Source organism: Haliotis rufescens, unplaced genomic scaffold (assembly GCF_023055435.1).
Source record: "Haliotis rufescens isolate VD_foot unplaced genomic scaffold, xgHalRufe1.0.p SCAF_76, whole genome shotgun sequence".
Classification (NCBI taxonomy): Eukaryota; Metazoa; Mollusca; class Gastropoda; order Lepetellida; family Haliotidae; genus Haliotis; species Haliotis rufescens.
This window is the reverse complement of record NW_025964368.1, coordinates 316,256-336,463: the sequence shown is the minus strand read 5'-3', so window position 1 is coordinate 336,463 and position 20,208 is coordinate 316,256. Positions and strand designations below refer to the sequence as shown.

Genomic DNA, 20,208 nt, shown 5'->3' with positions numbered 1-20,208 from the left:
AAGGATGGACAGACAGAAGGATGGACGAACGAACTACATTCCTATATCCCCCGTCCAACTTCATGGCAGGGATAATAATGGAGAGCTATGCGCATTCAATTGAGTGGAAGTTGGTGCATCATAAATTGACATTTTATTATTATTATTTGGGTTACATAGGAATATTGCTGTCAAAGGCAGTACAGTATCCCCCAAATCTGCCTCACATGACACCGAACGTCGCCTCACCTTTAATTGCCGACTCCATCCTCTCAAACTCCACAAATATCCTCACTGCCTCTTCCTCAATCTGGCCGGGAATCTGCTCCAACAGAAATAAATCTTGCTTCAACATCGTCAAGAAATGACCAAATACAACTGATGTAAAATATTTTAATTGTTCCTATTGATAGCAATACAAAAAGGTAGCCTTATTTTCCATTTCAGCTAACAATATGTTACGGTAAAAGTGATTACTAAGTTTGTTCTACTACTTGCATTTAATAAAACAATAAACCTTAAAATTTTTATATGTACTTGAAAGTTCTATAGATACTATTGAGTATTTCTTCACAAATATTTGTTTTCATTACAAAAGATAATTGCAGTATCCATGAATTTATGATGTCCTTGAACTTGACTTGTGGCCCAGAATGCATTATTCAAAGAGAAACCTCCAGATCTGGATCCAAATCTTACCTCAAATATGACGCACTTGATAACTTTTCCATATTTGGTACACTCTTCGGCAGTCTCTGGTTCCAGGTCTTCGTCCACCTCTCCCGGTCCAACCATGTTCTGTCAGAGCAGCACAACATTATACCACAGCCACAAAGATGTGAAGTGAAATGGGGTTTAACATTGCATCCAATATTATTGCACTTACATGGCCATGTGCATGCACATGTGTGTCTGCTTGTACTAGTCCGGACTGATGCCGATTAATATAGTGCTAGCTCACTGAGATACCATGCCGCAGTTTAACATGAATACCCCACTCAGACACAGCATACAGCCCTTGTTTTAGCCCCTTGATGCTGAGCACCAGACAGGATAACAACAAGTACCATCTTTGAACGTCTTTTGGTATGACACAGCCGGTTATTGCACCCTGGGCCTTCTGCTCTCCGGGACCACTAGACCATGGGTGAGGTGAGGTGAGGTGAGGTGAGGAGAAATTGGGTTTAACTTCGCGTCCAAGATTATTGCACTTATATAGTGACGTGCATGCACGTGTATGTGTGTGTGTGGCTGCTTGAACTAGTCCAGACTGATGCCGATTTATAGTGCTAGCACACTGAGATACCATGCCGCAGTTTAACATGAATACCCCACTCAGACACAGTATACTGACTCCGAGCCGACCAGTCCTTGTTTTAGCCCCTTAATGCCGAGCGCCAGACAGGGTAACAACAAGTACCATCTTTTAACGTCTTTTGGTATGACGCGGCTGGGGATCGAACTCTGGACCTTCTGCTCTCGGGGCGGACACTCTACCATTAGACCACGGAGGCGGCCTACTAGACCATGGAGGTGGTCCAGCAACAAAGAAGGGAGTAAGGTGATACATTCATTTTGAACAGTATTTCAGCTGTACCAGAGATGCGGGTTGTAAACGACAACCACTCTGAAGACAATCTGGGATTCGAAATCATAACCAGCAGATCCTGGCACAACTAAGGGAAACAACTCTAAACAGCAAACTCAACCTCACCTTACACATTTTTTTGTTTGGATCCTATCATTTAAAAACAACAAAATGTCCACATAACAAGTCCCTTAATATTTTTGATAATGCGAGTCCAATGTACAACTTTACTTTTATCATATGATTAGATCAGAAATCTACTCATTTCAGAACTACAAAGTACGATCCTAATGAAACATCTTCTGCTACAAGGCCATGGCCCCGTTCGACAAAGCCATCTTAGCGATAAGGTGATCGTAACTCCAATATTTTAACACTGGCTTACGATAGTCATAGCGCTAAGATCGTTTTGTGGAACGGTGCCCATGGCCCTGTTCCACAAAGCAACCTTAGCATTAAAACTGTCATAAGCCTATGTTAAACTATAGGAGTTACGATCATCTTAGCGCTAAGATCGCTTTGTGGAATGTGGCCCAGGTTTGACTGTTACACAACCATGTGTAATATGACTGCAATACAAGCAAACAAAATAGCATCACTTACCCTCAGTAAAATAACTTTGGAAGGATTCCGCAGCAGGTTTGTATTGGAGGGGGACTCCCTCGGTACTTCTACAACAGATGACCCTCCACATTGCAGACAGGCAAACACAAATACATTCCATGCCGTCACTAGAAGTGAGTGTCACTGACTGCTCTTAGTAAACGTATTTACGTCACTTTGAGCAAAATGTCAGCAGTATCATGACTAGGGGAAGCTCATGTAGGAAGAGAGTGAGAGAGTGAGTTGGGTTTAACGCCACTTTTAACAGTACTCTTGTTATATCGCGGCATGTCAGCTTAATGTGGGAGGAAAGCCCAAAATGATGCAGGTCTCAGACGTTTACCACTTCGGTGAAACCCACGAGCACAGGTATGGTGCTGACAAACCTAGAAACATAATTGGGGTGAACCGGAATTCGAACCCACAATCATAGGTTTCTGGTGTGCCCAAGGGACGCAACTCTGCACGGCGAATCGTGTAGGTAGAGAACCTGGGCCTTCATCCTGACAGGCAAATACTGTAACCACTAGGCTACCCCACCAAGTGTATTATGATACTGATACATATACAGTGAGATGTTGTTCGACCACAATAAATATATTTAATTCAAATAAATTGTTTTTCATTAATGGGTTTTAATTTTTGAAATCAGATTTGAATTCTATGAGCAAGTCTTAGAGACATCAACTATTCATGCAAAGTTTCAGCTCCATAGACCTGGGCCCACTTGAGCGATCTTAGGGCTAAGATGATCATAACTCCCATACTTTAACATTGGCTTACAATAGTCTTAGCGCTAAGATCGCTTTGTGCAAGTGGGCCCTGTAGTTGCAGAGGAAACCTTAAAACTTAAAAGTTAACGATGCCCAAAATGTATTACATCTGTCAGAGCCTAATCAACATCTGTTGACATACCATATTTCCTAAATTAAACGCTTTGTGTATATTTCTTTTAACATGTTTAAATACTCTTTAGCCCTGGTAATTGATCACAAAAATAAAAATGGGGAGAAATCCATGCATAAAGACTGCCTAGCATTTAATCAAACCTGGCATTAAATCGAGGAAATACGGTAATGACAGCAGCAGTTCTAGTGTAACGGGTGTGGTATACTCACCTTTAGGCAGGTCCTTCTCGTGGATGATCTTGCCGCCTCTCTTGCTGGTCTTTTCTACAAACAGTGCAGTACTCATGCCTTGCTCCTGCTTGCCCAGGCCTTGACCTTCCTTGTAGCCGTACTTCGCCATGATCCGAGAAGCCACAGACCCACTGAAACAACACGGCACATCTACAATCTCGGGCGAAACAATGCAGATTGTTCATACTTATCCTAAAACAATTTCAAAATCAAGATAATTTAAGTATCAGAAACATAAAAATATCACTTAACGAAACTCTGATGCATATCATACATTCTAACTAATGTTATATTTGGGATCACGCTTTCTCAGTAAAGTACAGATTCTAGTACTTTTTTTGGTTGAGTCCCATCGGGGATTTGAACCCAAGCGATACCTCTTTGGCAGATACCTCCTTGGAGTCATCACCGGATCTCATCTTAACGATACCTCCTTGGAGTCATTGCCTGATCTCCCCCTAGTGATACCTCCTTGGAGTCATCGCCTGATCTCATCTTAACGATACCTCCTTGGAGTCATTGCCTGATCTCACCCAAGCGATACTACCTTGGAGTCATCACCTGATCTCACCCAAGCGATACCTCTTTGGAGTCATCACCTGATCTCACCCAAGCGATACTACCTTGGAGTCATCACCTGATCTCACCCAAGCGATACCTCTTTGGAGTCATCACCTGATCTCACCCAAGCGATACTACCTTGGAGTCATCGCCTGATCTCACCCAAGCGATACCTCTTTGGAGTCATCACCTGATCTCACCCAAGCGATACCTCCTTGGAGTCATCGCCTGATCTCACCCAAGCGATACCTCTTTGGAGTCATCACCTGATCTCACCCAAGCGACACCTCATTGAAGTCATCACCTGATCGCACCCAAGTGATACCTCATTGAAGTCATCACCTGATCTCACCCTAGCGATACCTCCTTGGAGTCATCACCTGATCTCACCAAAGCGATACCTCATCACTTGATATCACCCTTGCGATACCTCATCACCTGATCTCACCCTAGCGATACCTCCTTGGAGTCATCACCTGATCTCACCCAAGTGATACCTCATCACTTGATATCACCCGTGGAGTCATCACTTTACCTCACTCTGGCGATACCTCCCATGGAGGCTATGTTTGGATGATAACTGAGTTTACATCATATAGAAGGCCTCATTAAGTCTGCAGCTGCTACCTACCCGAGTCCCAAGGTGTAGCCAGTTGGAGGGGAGTTGGAGCGGTTCGGCATCACAGGCTCGGAGGCTGGACAAGAAGATGTACTCATGTTAACATAGGGACATATAGCTCTGTAGCTCGGATATGATATCCGATCAGCAAAGTCAAGGTAAAGAAGAATTATGGTAGTAAAAGAGAAGTTGCTTCATCCTCAAAGCATGTTCATTGAATTACATACATGTATTTTGTCTATAATTGTTTGTTCATTGTTTATCACTGCACTAAGTAATATTCCAGCTATATGACTGCGCGCTGCAAATAATCAAATCTGGACCATACAATCCAGTGATTGACATCATACAAGAGAATATACGGTATTCAAATCACATAAATAGTACATGCATACAGCATCTACAGTAAAATGTACTGTAGTGAAAATGGCAAAAATATTTTTTGAAATCGCCCTCACTTTGACCTTCACCTTCACGTTACACTGCTTAGTGAAAATGGCAAAAATATTTTTGTAATTGCCCTCACTTTGACCTTCACCTTCACGTTACACTGCTTAGTGAAAATAGAAAAATATTTTGTAATCGCCCTCACTTTGACCTTCACCTTCACTTTACACTGCTTAGTGAAAATAGAAAAATATTTTTGTAATCGCCCTCACTTTGACCTTCACCTTCACGTTACACTGCTTAGTGAAAATAGCAAACATATTTTGGTAATCGCCCTCACTTTGACCTTGACCTTCACTTTACATGGCTTAAGTCCCTCACAATCTTCACTGGCTTCAACCTAGCCTGACAGTTGATATGTTAAGTTTCACTGACCCATAGTAAATGCTTCACAAGGTAAAGTTTAAACAAACTGTATTACAGGTTTATATGTCGAAGATGAGTTTGACCTCTGACATCAATGTGTCAACAAAATACTCCAGGGCTGCAAAGCAGATATATACTCATCACCAAAGAAACGGGAACCATAGAAACATATAGAGAAGTGTGTACGTTAAGAAGATATGTTTCCAATGTGTACCAATTAATGACAAAACTTAAAATCAGTCAATTGTTACCACAGAGTGACTTTACTCCTAACACGATATGCTGCACATGATTTCCAAACTTTACACGCTTATCCTGCACAGGACAAATGGTGCATCTTGAGTCCTGGATCTATGTCACAAGTCATACATTCATGAGTGTCGGTTCACACAACATAGCAGTATGTTTGTTTGTGCATCGAACCAATCTGATATCTCTTGAATATGAATAATTTTTTGGTATTTGTGTTTCTTTTGTCAGTGAGTTTACATGTCTTTAACAAGATATCCGACCCGTGAAGATTCCGGGGTAGAATAGGTCTTCAGCAACCCATGCTTGCCGTAAAAGGCGGCTATGCTTGCCGTAAGAGGCGACTAACGGGATCGGGTGGTCAGGCTCGCTGACTTGGTTGATGCATGTCATTGATCCCAATTGCGTGGATCGATGCTCATGATATTAATCACTGGATTGTCTGGTCCATACTCAATTATTTACAGACCGCCGTCATATAGCTGGAATATTGCTGAGTGCGGTGTTAAACAACAACCCAACCAACCAACCAACAAGATATCCATCAGCTGTCCAGCATCGCATGGTTTTAAAAATATGGCAGCAACGGCCAAATCTGACGACGCTAAAGCCTCAACATTGACATAGTTCGAGCAAAGACTAAGTTTATGATTTTATTTCAACAAGAGGCAACAATTGCATATTTTGCTTGCTGGTTGCGCTATATAGGCCATATCATGGAAGCATGTATATAAGACAAACAAGTGGTCGATATCATGAGCAACGACCATCTTCAGTAAAACACCTGTTCCATTATCAACAAGCAGTAGAACCTTGAAGTACTGTTACCTATGCTCTCACGGATAAATTGCTTGTCTAATCATGACCAACACACTTACCTTCTTTGGGTGGAGTGTTGTCCTCAAGCAGTGACATAGGCGGGGCGATGGCCGCACCACTAGCTGTAAAACACAGAAAACAACATAACTTTCGATATCCCTTCAATGGTTACAACATAAAACATTTCACCACGTTTTACAAATCGCACATGTATTGATGCATCACAATTTTACACCCAACGACACCATACACGATGTGCATACACATAAGCATATCACAAAATGGCTACAAAATAACAGATCAAGGGTTTTGAAAAATGGGTGTGTGGGATGTGCAAATAATACAAAGTGACTTGGCCGAGGTCGCAGTTAACATATATGGTGTCTGAAAAGAGGTGAGATGAAATGGGGGTTAACGTCGCGTCCAAGATTATTACACTTATATAGCGACGTGCATGCACGTGTTTGTGTGTGTATGGCTGCTTCTACTAGACCGGACTGATGCCGATTTATAGTGCTAGCCCACTGAGATACCATGGCGCAGTTTAACATGAATATCCCACTCAGACACAGTATACTGACTCCGAGCCGACCAGTCCTTGTTTTAGCCCCTTAATGCCGAGCGCCAGACAGGGTAACAACAAGTACGATCTTTTAACGTCTTTTGGTATGAAGCGGTTGGGGATCGAACCCCGAACCTTCCGCTCTCCAGGCAGAAGCTCTACCACTAGACCGAGGAGGCGGTCTGTCTGAAAATAAGTGGGCATCGTTCATATTTCAGAATCTCTAGGAAATATCAAGTCTCAAAGACCAGCATGTGTTATCCTTATGCGTTATCCTGATGATCTTACATCTGGGCTTTTCATATCCCTCCTCCTCTTCCTCCTGCTCTCTCCGCCGCTTCGCTCGATCCATCTCTCCACCTTCCTCTTCTCTTACTCTGTCTCGTTCTCTTTCTCGCTCAGGCCGTCGCCGAGATGAGCGTCTATAAACATTACAAGTGAATCTTTAAACACACATTCAGGTGATTGGAACAGAAGATTTATGAAAAGAAGAACTTCAGATTCATGTAGATTGTCCCACGATGAATTGAACATTTGAAACATTACGCTATTCGTTTGGTTCCAATTTCAATTTAGCAGGGTTAAATCAACATTGAAAACACAGTATGTTTATCCTCTAATTTGATACTTCTTAATTTGATTTGAACCCTAACATGTTACATGCTCCAGGCAAATTTGTCAAACATTTCCCTTTTTCAAATCAAAGGTACATAAGAGTGCAGGAGCAGGGTATGAAATATGATGCAACTTTCTTATAGTATTGAAACCATTAAAGGCTTAAACCTGGGCCTGTAGCATGATAATAAACAACATGGCAATCTTACAAATTGCAGACGACTAGGGGGGAAACGTCACAGCAAGATCACAATACAATATGTTTCAAGATAAATAGGTATTGATACGATATGTATCGCGATACCCATATTTATTTCAAAACATTTTGCAATATTTGACTGACAGATGTCATGTATTTTAGTAAGTGTAGCATCTTGTAGCATCTGTCCATGTGTTGCCCTAAGTGTGTCAGTGTGACATATATGTCAACATACAAGCTACAGTGAGCGAGACATCGCGCCTTTGTGTATTTCTCACTGCAGCTGAGTTAGTGTATAGGTCTGTAAAGAAATACAGGTAAGTGTGAGTGAGTGAGTTGGGTTTAATGCTTTTGACAGTATTCCAATTATATCACAGCGTGTCAGCTTAATGTGGGAGGAAAGCCCGAAGTGATGCAGGTGACAGACATTTACCACTTCGGTGAAACCACAGAGCACGTGTATGGTGCTGACAAACCTAGAAACACAATCGGGGTGAACCGGGATTCGAACCCACAATCATAGGTTTCTGGTGTGCCCGAGGGACGAAACACTGCACGGTGAATCGCAGCGCCTCAGACGACTGGGCCACCCATGCCCTCATACAGCTAGGCATGATGTTGTGATATTATCTCGTAGTTTTCATTTGTATATGTATACAAGTATCTTATAATTAATTGGGTAATGGTGATTTATTTTGTCCATTTTACACAAATATCCAGCTGATCTGAGTGAGTGAGGGAGTATGGTTTTACGCCGTTTTTAGAAATATTCCAGCAATATCACGTCGGGGGACACCAGAAATGGGCTTCACACATTGTACCCATGTCGGGAATTGAACACGGGTCTTTGGCGTGACGAGCGAATGCTTTACCCACTAGGCTACCCGACCGCCCCCATGCAGCTTATGTGAAGCTCTCTCAATCAACACCCAATACAGCCAGAAGGGGTTTCTGTACCCCAGTGATGTGGTTCATGCCACGGGTTTGCCTGGTTTGGATTTGATCATTAACAGGCGGCAATGATATAGCTGGAATACAGCTGACTGCGGCATGTCAACAGTCAATCAAAGATATGTCTCTCACCCCTCCTCAGCCTCTCTCCTCTTCTCTTCTTCCCTCTCTTTCTGCTTGGCTTCTCTCCTCTTCTTCACGATGTCCTCATACTCATTGGGCCGGAAAGGGTCATACTCGTCCTGCACCCCCGTGATTGACGGCACTGGGTCAGACGCAATGAAGGGGGCAGTGGAACTTACTGGGGGGGTGCTGGGTTGATCTATTCTCTCCAGCTACAGAATAGGATACATGAGTGAGTTTTCTCCAAATCAGATACAGCTAGAATACTTCTTATGAAAAGACATTTTCACTCCAAAACAGTGATCACTAAACATGATGAAGCTACTGTTTGTAGGAGGAGCTATATGTCTCACGGTGTCATGGCATGTTTCTGCTGATCCATAGATGCCTAACAATTAAAAAAGTCATTCAAATATTCCATGTGAGTGAGTGAGTTGGGTTTAACACCGCTTTTAACAGTATTCCAGTTATATCACGGCGTGTCAGCTTAATGTGGGAGTGATGCAGGTCTCAGACGTTTACCACTTCGGTGAAAGCCACGAGCACGGGTATGATGCTGACAAACCTAGAAACATAATCGAAGCGATCCGGGATTGGAACCCACTATCATAGGTTTTTGGCGTGCCCAAGGGATGCAATTCTGCACAGCCAATCGCGGCGCCTCAGACGATTGCCCCCAAACATTGAATGAATTCAAAAATAATTGATCAGGCTGGTTAACTCTGTTTGTTGCTTAACGCAGCACTCAGCAATATTCCAGCTATATGACTGCAGCCTGTAAATAATCGAGTCTGGACCACATCCAGTGATTGATATCATGAGCATCGATCCACGCAATTGGGATCAACATGCATCAACCAAGTCAGCGGGCCTGGCCACCCGATTCCATTAGACATCTCTTTTGACAAGCAGGGGTTGCTGAAGACCTATTCTAACCTGGTAACTTGGTTAAATCTGTTTCTGTCATGGTACCCCCACAAAATGGAATGTTGTTCAGAATATCGACCACTGTTTTGTCTGGTCCAGATTCCATTATTTACAGGTCATTGTGACATACAGTAGCTGGAATATTGCTGACCTCGGCACAATACAATAAACAAAGTACTCTCATATGAGAAACGTTACAGCTCTAACAGTATAAAGAGAAAGGTGATCCAGTATCAGTTTCTCATAGACAACTGGACCATGTTGTAGTTATTATTCTCAGTGCTTAATACCTTTCCCGTCTGAAGATTGAAGTGAAGTTCCGAGGCCTCGTTCCGCTTCAGGTCTATCACAGGCGCTAGTATTGATCCCTGGCGTGGGCGCTGTAATACAACCATACTGACATCACATAGTGACCGGTACAACACAGCTTGGTACATGTTTAGCAGAAGTAATTAAATGTTGATAAAATTATGTTAGGTCGAGTGGTGGGACAATACATTGATGCACCGGTGGATCGTAATTTTTCACTCCTCGATACAAGTATCCATCACAGTGGCACACTAAATAACACATATCGATACATACCTTAAATGTTTGCTGTAATAACAGTTACACCCCACACTAATTAGTAGTGTTGTTGTTGTTTGTTTGTTGTTTAACGCCACACTCAGCATTATTCCAGCTATATGATGGCAGTCTGTAAATAATCGAGTATGGACCAGACAACCCAGTGATTGATATGATGAGCATCGATCCATGCAATTGGGACCGATGACATGCATCAACCAAGTCAGCGAGCCTGACCACCTGATCCCGTTAATCGCCTTTTACGACAAGCATAGCCGCCTTTTATGGCAAGCATTGGTTGCTGAAGACCTGTTCTACCCCGGAATCTTCACGGGTCAATTAGTAGTGAAAATTAGTCATGAAAATATTTTTGTCCATTGCGCCATACTTGACATTGTCAACTGTAAATCTTCCGTGTGCCAGGTGTTAGGTCATCCTGTCTATGAATAGATGGCTTACTCACGACCGATAAGAGAAACATGCAAGTAACGTGATAAGTATCGGATCGTGAACAATGTATCGTCATACGTATCAAAACGCACAGTTGGTGTATCGTCCCAGCCCCAGTAAAATCTGACCCAAAAAACTGGGACAATGAACCAACTTATCCCAAGTAGTCCTGGTACATTATACCTAGGTTGTGGTCAGGTTAGCTAACTATATTACACTTACCTTTGGTGTGGTCAGGTTAGCTAACTATATTACACTTACCTTTGGTGTGGTCAGGTTAGCTTAACTATATTACACTTACCTTTGGTGTGGTCAGGTTAGCTAACTATATTACACTTACCTTTGGTGTGGTCAGGTTAGCTTAAAGGGGAAGTGTACACGCAAAAATCACTTTCTTTCTTTTTCTAAACAAAACGCAATTTTAGAATTAATTAGTATCTGTGTTTGAAAATATACACTAATTTTTTTTCACAGTGAAAGTAGGAAGCTCACAATAGTGTTAAAATGATATGCCGTTATGAGGCCTTCGTTTGACGAGCGAAATAGGCCCGAGTTATCCCCCTTAGATTATGACGTAATTGGTGCCAATTCAACTGGGTCCCTGTCTATTCTCAACGCAAAAGATATCAAGGACCAGTTTGCGGTCAAACAACATGGTCTACGACACACTCCGGCGCAGTAGTGACTCAGCATAACACAATTCTGGCTGGCATCTGAGACGCTAGAATCACAAAACTGTACCTACACCACGTGAAGCGGCTCTAACAAAGCATGATGACGTCATAATGTTTATCAATTGGCACCAATGACGTCATATTGCAAGGGGCATAAGCCATGGTGTTTTTGTCATGGAAATAGAACACTTGGTAAATGTGAAAAATATAAATCGTTTTAATTGCAAAAAATATGTTAATTAAATATGATGTTTTTATATTTTTGTCTATGACACTTCTATGTTAACACTTTTAATGTGGAAAAAGTACAAGAAAAATTGGTTCATTTCCGTGTGAACTTGCCCTTTAACCATATTACACCTACCTTTGGCATGGTCAGGTTAGCTAACTATATTACACTTATCTTGGGCGTGGTCAGGTTAACTTAACCATATTACAATTACCTTTGGCGTGGTTAGGTTAGCTAACTATATTACACTTATCTTGGGCGTGGTCAGGTTAGCTTAACCATATTACACTTACCTTTGGCGTGGTCAGGTTAGCTAACTATATTACACTTACCTTTGGCGTGGTCAGGTTAGCTAACTATATTACACTTACCTTTGGTGTGGTCAGGTTAGCTTAACCATATTACACTTACCTTTGGCGTGGTCAGGTTAGCTAACTATATTACACTTACCTTTGGCGTGGTCAGGTTAGCTTACTATATTACACTTACCTTTGGCATGGTCAGGTTAGCTAACTATATTACACTTATCTTTGGCGTGGTCAGGTTAACTTAACCATATTACAATTACCTTTGGCGTGGTTAGGTTAGCTAACTATATTACACTTATCTTGGGCGTGGTCAGGTTAGCTTAACCATATTACACTTACCTTTGGCGTGGTCAGGTTAGCTAACTATATTACACCTACCTTTGGCGTGGTCAGGTTAGCTAACTATATTACACTTACCTTTGGTGTGGTCAGGTTAGCTTAACCATATTACACTTACCTTTGGCGTGGTCAGGTTAGCTAACTATATTACACTTACCTTTGGCGTGGTCAGGTTAGCTTACTATATTACACCTACCTTTGGCGTGGTCAGGTTAGCTTAACCATATTACACCTACCTTTGGCATGGTCAGGTTAGCTAACTATATTACACTTATCTTGGGCGTGGTCAGGTTAACTTAACCATATTACAATTACCTTTGGCGTGCTTAGGTTAGCTAACTATATTACACTTATCTTGGGCGTGGTCAGGTTAGCTTAACCATATTACACTTACCTTTGGCGTGGTCAGGTTAGCTAACTATATTACACTTATCTTTGGTGTGGTCAGGTTAGCTAACTATATTACACCTAACTTTGGCATGGTCAGGTTAGCTTAACTATATTACACTTATCTTTGGTGTGGTCAGGTTAGCTAACTATATTACACTTACCTTTGGCGTGGTCAGGTTAGCTTAACCATATTACACTTACCTTTGGTGTGGTCAGGTTAGCTTTCTTGGCCTGCAGCTGTGACTGCAGCAGTTTGAACCCCGATGACCAGCCAGCTGCAAGGACAAAAGAACAGAAGCTACAATAATTTAACAATGATTATGACTGATTAAGTTTGAATTAAAGTTAGAATAAACAGTCTGAATCTCTGTGATCTTGCACAGTGATATACACAGTGTTTGAAATGACTATATTTCCTCTAATAGACACAGACAACAAGTGGAATAGAGGAACGGAGGGACTTGGGAGAGGGGGGGGAGAGAATGGTCCCATTTTCAGGACCTGGACCTGATCCAGGAAGGGTGTGGTGCCATGCCCTTACCCTACATTACTCCGTTTCCTGCAAATGTGTGCATTAGAAATTGGCACACTTCCGGTAGTCCTTGCCATACTGACCAATAGTTAAGGTATCATAAGGACAAGTATATGTCTGCAGATAAACCAAATTTTGAGGACCAGAAAAAGGATTCTGTAGAAAGGGGTCGCTTTATCCACGGGATACACTTTCATGATAGTATTTTTCAGATCGTGATCTGTCAGAAACATCGCCTGAATGACGGTCCGATAGATTACAACTTCCCGAAAGTTTGGAAATTGCCACGAAAAGAGCCATTATTGTTATAAATTATCAATAAAGTTGTTATTATACACCAATGTTGTCATTATTAAAAAAATGTTATGCATGTTACTACTTCCGATAATAGGTTTTCAATTGAATGTTCAAAGTTTATCGTTCTTCATAAACTTCACAATCTTTACATATATAATATATAATCCACAGATGAAATCGCCGATAGCTATTACGTACGTTTTGCAAAGTTCATAAATTGATAGTAGTAATTTGCCATTTTGAGGGGTTTTGCTTTATGTTATAATCATGACTAGTGGACTGAAACTGTTAGTTTCTACCGCTGTGTGGCCTTCGTTCGACTACAATTTAGGATTCAGTAACGTGGTGAGCTGCCACTTTGCAAATATTAAACAGAATAGACAGAGTCAGTGGCTTGCACAAAATTAATAGAAAGCTGTGCGTCATAAAGGGAAATACAGTTACCATGAAGGTCGAGCGGTTGGTTGGTTGTTTTACGCCGCACTCAGCAATATTACAGCTATATGACGACGGTCTGTAAAATAATCGAGTCTGGACCAGACAAACCAGTGATTGATATCAAGAGCATCGATCCACGCAATTGGGATCGATGACATGCATCAACCAAGTCAGCGAGCCTGACCACCCGATCCCGTTAGTCGCCTTTTACGACAAGCATAGTCGCCTTTTATGGCAAGCATGGGTTGCTGAAGACCCCGGATCTTCACAGGTCGAAGGTCGAGCAGTCCTTGTCTTAACAATGATAACCCTAATGTTAAACGTTGAAGACTTAGGACTCCCTAGATTCAAATACCATAGGAGAAGACAATCAAGGACCCCTCTCAATTTCAAACACTGATTTTATGTAATATGACAAAGGATAACTTACCGTCCACATTCTTGGTGATTCCACCCTCTGTGTTATCAAGGTCCAAGCCATCATAGAGAGACATTGTAACTGTAAAATAATCCTGTACGAACTATCTGAAACAAACAAAAACATGATAAATCTTGATGCTGATGAGATTGCTAGAGAGATGCTATGAGTCAGGGTTTGCCTGTGGATGAATTTTACGCCTCTGCTATTCTTTGAACATTTAAGCAATTTCAGAATAGGCTGGTGCCCTCACTTCTTATACTTATGATAATAGCAATCTCCTGAAAGTACCGTATTCGACGTAATAAGCGCCCCGCTCTAATAAGCGCCCATGGCGGTATTTGCAAATATATTGGCTAGAGAACAATCCCAATTAGCACCCCTTCCGATTGATTAATCATAACGTTCACAAGACTTATCAATTCTCGTACAATACACGCTCGTGTGTTATACATGTTATATGCACCCTTAGTTATGGGCAATTAAATTCTAGAAAAATATATCTGTCGTACATAAACATTTCAGGCTGTCAGCATAAACCACGAAATGTATCTTTCAACTGTTTTTTTCACCAAAATAATATTCTAATAAGAGCCCCCTATTTCTAATTTTGAGAGCGCCCTGGGCGCTTATTACGTCGATTACGGTAATAAAAATTATCCTGTTGACAATACATGCAGAATCATGATAACTCATCCTATGCAGTGTTGTGTATTATACAGATTTCTTTGTACGATTGCCCAATAAAATGTATCAATTTTCTTTGTTGGACTCTCAGCGTCAGAAATTGGTACTAGTACTAAGTCCTTGCCAAACTGTCCAAGAGTTAATGTAGCATAAGGTCTAGTAGAAATCTGCGTGTTTCAAGCGTTTTGCTATATGTTATCATAATAAGAACTAGTGGACTAAAACTATTAGTTTCTATCATGTTCTATTGCTGACTCTATAAATATTGATACAGGTGCCTATTTTGTAAAGGAGGTTAGTGAGTGAGTGAGTGAGTATGGTTTTACGCCACTTTTAGCAATATTCCAGCAATATCATGGCGGGGGACACCAGAAATGGGCTTCACACATTGTACCCATGACGGGAATCGAACCCGGGTCTTCAGCGTGACGAGCGAATGCTTTAACCACTAGGCTACCCGACCGCCCTGTAAAGGAGGTTAGAATATTCTTGCAGTGAACATGTCATAATGAAAAGTTTGATCTGTGGTGATCCAATGGTTGGTGACCAAATGACTCAGAATTGTAAGTGACATCATCAGACATGAAGTAAAGGGAAAACTATTTCAGCTAATCTTACTGACAGGGTTACCATGGTTACTTCATGCAGACTCGCAGACACAAGTGATGTTGTTAGAGAATTTGCTTCAGATGTCTTTCTTACGTCGAATACGGTGTATGTATATTATCTCTCCAGTTCAATCTTTCAGATTAGCAATCAACATGATCAAAATGATTGGATGTATGTATCATAAGTGCATAAATATCAAATGAATGGCTGCAAGGACGTACCGCCTCATGGGCATCACAGTCGTTATAGATGTTCCTCATATATATGATTTGGTTGGTTTGTTGTTTAACACCGCACTCAGCAATATTCCAGCTATATGATGGCGGTCTGTAAATAATCGAGTCTGAACCAGACAATTCAGTGATAAATATCATGAGCATCGATCCACACAATTGGGATCGATGACATGCATGAACCAAGTCAGCGAGCCTGACCACCCGAACCCGTTAGTCGCCTTTTACGGCAAGCATAGTCACCTTTTACGGCAAGCATGGGTTGCTGAAGACCTATTCTACCCCGGAATCTTCACAGGTCTCATATATATGAAAGGTAATTATGAACTCACAAATGAAAGGTAATTATGAACTCACAAATGCAATTTTAGAACATACTGCGCTCTCCAAATAATATGCATGATAATGGAATGGTAATTCATCTTAGAACACAAATACAAACAATGAGTGAGTGAGTATGGTTTTATGCCGCTTTTAGCAATATTCAAGCAACATCACGATTTGTAAAGTTTGAGTTTAAGAACATACAATATTTAAAAAGTGCGGATCTTAAATCTTAAAAGGACATGTATTAAAAACTAATTCATGTTCAATAATTCTGCCATTAAACTGTTTAAAGCACTGTGGGCAAATTATATCTAGAAGATCGGTTGGTGGTTTGTTATAAAGTCCAGTTTCTATGGCAAGGGGTAAAATGAGTGCGTATGGTTTTACGCTGCTTTTAGCAATATTCCAGCAATATCACTGTAGGGGACACCAGAAATGGGCTTCACACATTGTACCCATGTCGGGAATCGAACCCGGGTCTTCGGCGTGACGAGCTAATGCTTTAACCACTAGGCTACCCGACTGCCCCAAATACAAACAAAGACCCATATAAATCTACAGGTTGTTATGTTACTTAACATAATGACAACAGCTTCTGGGAAGCCTGGGAGGAGTTAAAACTTACTACCCAGGTCCCCACCCCCCTATCAGCTGTAGGTCTCAAGAGGTACAAAATGTCTGATTGGGAAGTGTTTTACTGCAGCCCTGGCAAAACCTATATACATATACACGTATAAAAAGATCTGATCATGCACACACTGAAACTTTATCTTTAAATCAGACAAAATGAATGTGTGCATGGTCAGAACATGCAGAAAGAAACATTAGTGCCTTGTAGTGTAAAACATGGAGGTATAGTGATTTTATGTCATTAAACAGTATATCCGGTAGGGCTGGGATGAGTCCAAATTAACTACTCGGGGACCTGACCCCCTTATACCTGACCCTACCCAGGTACCCTCTGTAGGTCTCAAAGAGTTGGGAACAAAATGTCTGATTAGGAATTGTTTCACTGCAGCCTTGGCAAAAAACTATTCAGATACATGTATCAAACGACCAGATCATGCATACACAGAACATGCTGAAGTTGACTGAAGCTTTATCTTTACTGAAAAAATATACAAGTCAAAGGAATGTGTGCATTGTCAGAAAGAATTGCGAACATATGCGACTTGTAGTGTAACCACTGAGCTGTAGTGTTTTGTCATTAAACAATATATCATGTGACTAACCATGGGCCCTGTGGGTTCTCGGGTCCTACTCAGGACCCACCCGACCCGAGTTGCCCGTCCCAGCCCTAACGTCCAGGTCCAGGTATTCATCATGTTCATGTGGGTACACCGGTTCAACCCAGTAACCACCTGACCCGAGTACCAGCATTACCTGACCCAGCCCTTCATCTGTGGTATACTATAATGACTACGGATGAATTCCTTTTTGTTTACAAAGTGAGTGACAAAACATGATCATGAGTAGGCCTAGTAGGCTAGTAGGAGGCATAAGTAGGCCACCAAGCTAACACTACCAGCTGACTACAGTAACACATTCACATTGTGCCAGTCTTAGTGTCCAAAGAAGGCCTCAATCACGCAAAATACTTTCACATAAATGTCTCTGACCAACGTTTATTAAATGTAAGACTTCAAAGATGTATTTATCACTTACAATGAACAATTACTTGACGATGAAGAAAAACTCAACGTGCAATTTAGTGATCGAAATTAGAACAATCGCATTGAAGATGAAACGGTAAAGATGGAGAGTGTGAGGAAAAGGCATCTGTTAGTTCAATTATCTGCTAAATATCAGTAAACATGTTAAATATACAATAAACTTAGGAAAGTCTCAAAATGTTTATTATATCCTACCGTTTTCACAAATTCAAGCACGCAAACATCGTTCGTAGAAATTAACCGGAAGTCACAAATGTTGACGCGCACCGGTCCCTTGTTTTGAACACTTCCGGTTTAGTTCACTCGTCAAGAACTCGCGAAATTCGATTGCTTAATTGTAAGTGTGCCGATGTTTATTTTTCTGATTTTTCTGATTCATTGTTATGATGTTTTAGTTGTGTGTTGTAATAAAGAGAGTTGTCACTTTAATCAATGGCAACGAAAAAACAAATTTAACCCGCAAAAGGTCATTTGAGTTTCTGTCGCTGTGGGCTGTCAAACTCTTTATGACAATATTCAGGAATTGACACCTCTGGCAGTGGCAGCATATATAGTTGGAAATAGCAAGGTAAACTTACACATGAAATGTATAGTCAAAGGACGCATGAAAATGTCTAAGAAATAGGGCTGTGACGAGTCCAAATTTACTACCCGGGTACCCGGCCCCCTATTACCCTACCCTACACGGGTACCAAATGTAGGTCTCAGGAAATGTCTCAAAATGTCCGATTGGGAACTTTTTTAGCATAGCCCCGGCAAAACGTAATTAGAAACATCTATTAAATAATTTGGTCATGCATACACTGAAGTTGACTTAACTTATATCTTTATTCAACCACATGAAAAATCAGAAGGAATGGGTGCATAGTCAGAAAGAAAAACAACCATTAATGACTTGTAGTGTAACCATAGAGTTCGAGATAAGTTTAGTCATTACACAATATATCACGTGACTAACCATAGGTCCGGGTAGTCCTGTGGGTACCCGGGTCCACTCAGTACCCACCTGACCTGGGTACCCGAGTTACCCGTCCCAGCCCTACTAAGAAACTATGCTGGGACAGGTAACTCGGGTTGTGTTGGTCCTGAATACCACAGGACTACCCTTATCCGTGGTTAAAAACTGGTCACATGGTATGTTGTTTAATGGCAAAAATAATAAGAGACACTTGATAGTTTCACAAGATAGAACATGTGTATGTGAAAGTTCCAACATGACAGGAACACATTATTTAAAAAATAAAAGACTCATGATCGTTGTTTATCGTACAATAAAACACTGCTGGGAGAATAAACCACTTGCGGCTGCACCCCTCATGTTTTTTTTCTCTCTGTAGTGTTTTATTGAACGTGTCATATGAGTCGTTTGTTTCTTATATGAGATATCGACATTATGTGCAGCCTCATTAAGGATCTCAATATTTTGACAAGTTTTAAAAATATTTACCCGTATTGTTTATTTATGATGACTCCCTGAATACAATCCGAACTCGGCAATATCATGAATATCGGACAAGTCCATTTTCTGAACAGGGTGGGTTATGTTTGGTATTGCACAGATATTCTCACAGTTTTAATATCCATTATGTGTACCTCTTCTCCCAATACCCATGATACTGTTTGTCATATCTCTCCAAAATTTGGGTTGACTTGACTCAGTGTGATTTCGATGCGTATTGGTCAGTTGTCCTTCTTTACCTTTATGAGTGAGTCTATGGACTCTATTCTGAAATGATTGGGTTTTCCTCACAAAATGTTCTATGTGCAGTATCGAGATACGCATCGTATTGTGGCTTCTGTATCAAGATATGTATCGTATTGTGTGATACCTGTATCGTGACATCCTTATTATGTTCACATGGAACCAAATCTTGTTTACACCAACATTGAAACACGTTATATGTAGTGTCTCCTAAGGCAAGCGACCTTGTTTGTAATAATCAGCTGTTCCAGCAGCACACCTTCCACTGCCTCATAATCATAGGTAGCTTGGGTATATACTCCCCAGGGAGCTGAGAATGACTTTTGTGAGCACACTGACCCATTGTCTGGGGTAATAATTGATGCATGATTTTGTGCAAGTGCAACTATTGGTATTGTTACTGTGTTTCAGCCCAGAACAATGGCTTAGGAGATGTTGATGTGTTCCACTGACTAGTGCTTGTAATCTTCTTGAATCATGTTGAATAATCACATCCATTGTGAGAACTCTTATATTGAGTATTGTTATGCTTCTGTTAAGAATGTTGCAATTCCACTGGAGACCAGAAAAGATCCGGGGTAGAATAGG

General features: G+C 41.2%; 2 protein-coding genes across 3 annotated transcripts in view; one reads left to right on the top strand and one right to left on the bottom strand.

Moving 5' to 3' along the window:
- LOC124122042 (splicing factor 45-like) overlaps window positions 1-18,188 on the bottom strand; it is a 21,431-nt gene extending 3,243 nt beyond the window's left edge. The window contains exons 1-12 of one of the 2 annotated variants that reach the window (XM_046485204.2): window positions 18,114-18,188; window positions 14,402-14,496; window positions 12,906-12,979; window positions 10,038-10,127; window positions 8,830-9,032; window positions 7,221-7,354; window positions 6,430-6,492; window positions 4,502-4,565; window positions 3,289-3,440; window positions 2,171-2,238; window positions 679-777; window positions 229-301 (exon numbers count right to left, since the gene is read on the bottom strand). In XM_046485204.2, coding sequence (XP_046341160.1) covers window positions 229-301; window positions 679-777; window positions 2,171-2,238; window positions 3,289-3,440; window positions 4,502-4,565; window positions 6,430-6,492; window positions 7,221-7,354; window positions 8,830-9,032; window positions 10,038-10,127; window positions 12,906-12,979; window positions 14,402-14,465 — 1,084 coding nt within the window. In that variant the 5' untranslated portion in view covers window positions 14,466-14,496; window positions 18,114-18,188. The remainder of the gene's footprint in view (window positions 1-228; window positions 302-678; window positions 778-2,170; window positions 2,239-3,288; window positions 3,441-4,501; window positions 4,566-6,429; window positions 6,493-7,220; window positions 7,355-8,829; window positions 9,033-10,037; window positions 10,128-12,905; window positions 12,980-14,401; window positions 14,497-18,113) is intronic. The other variant, XM_046485206.2, reaches the window with a different exon arrangement.
- LOC124136012 (monoacylglycerol lipase ABHD6-like) overlaps window positions 18,179-20,208 on the top strand; it is a 27,552-nt gene continuing 25,522 nt past the window's right edge. Inside the window, exon 1 of the mRNA XM_048388668.1 lies at window positions 18,179-18,255. The gene's annotated coding sequence lies outside the window, so the exon portion shown is untranslated. The remainder of the gene's footprint in view (window positions 18,256-20,208) is intronic.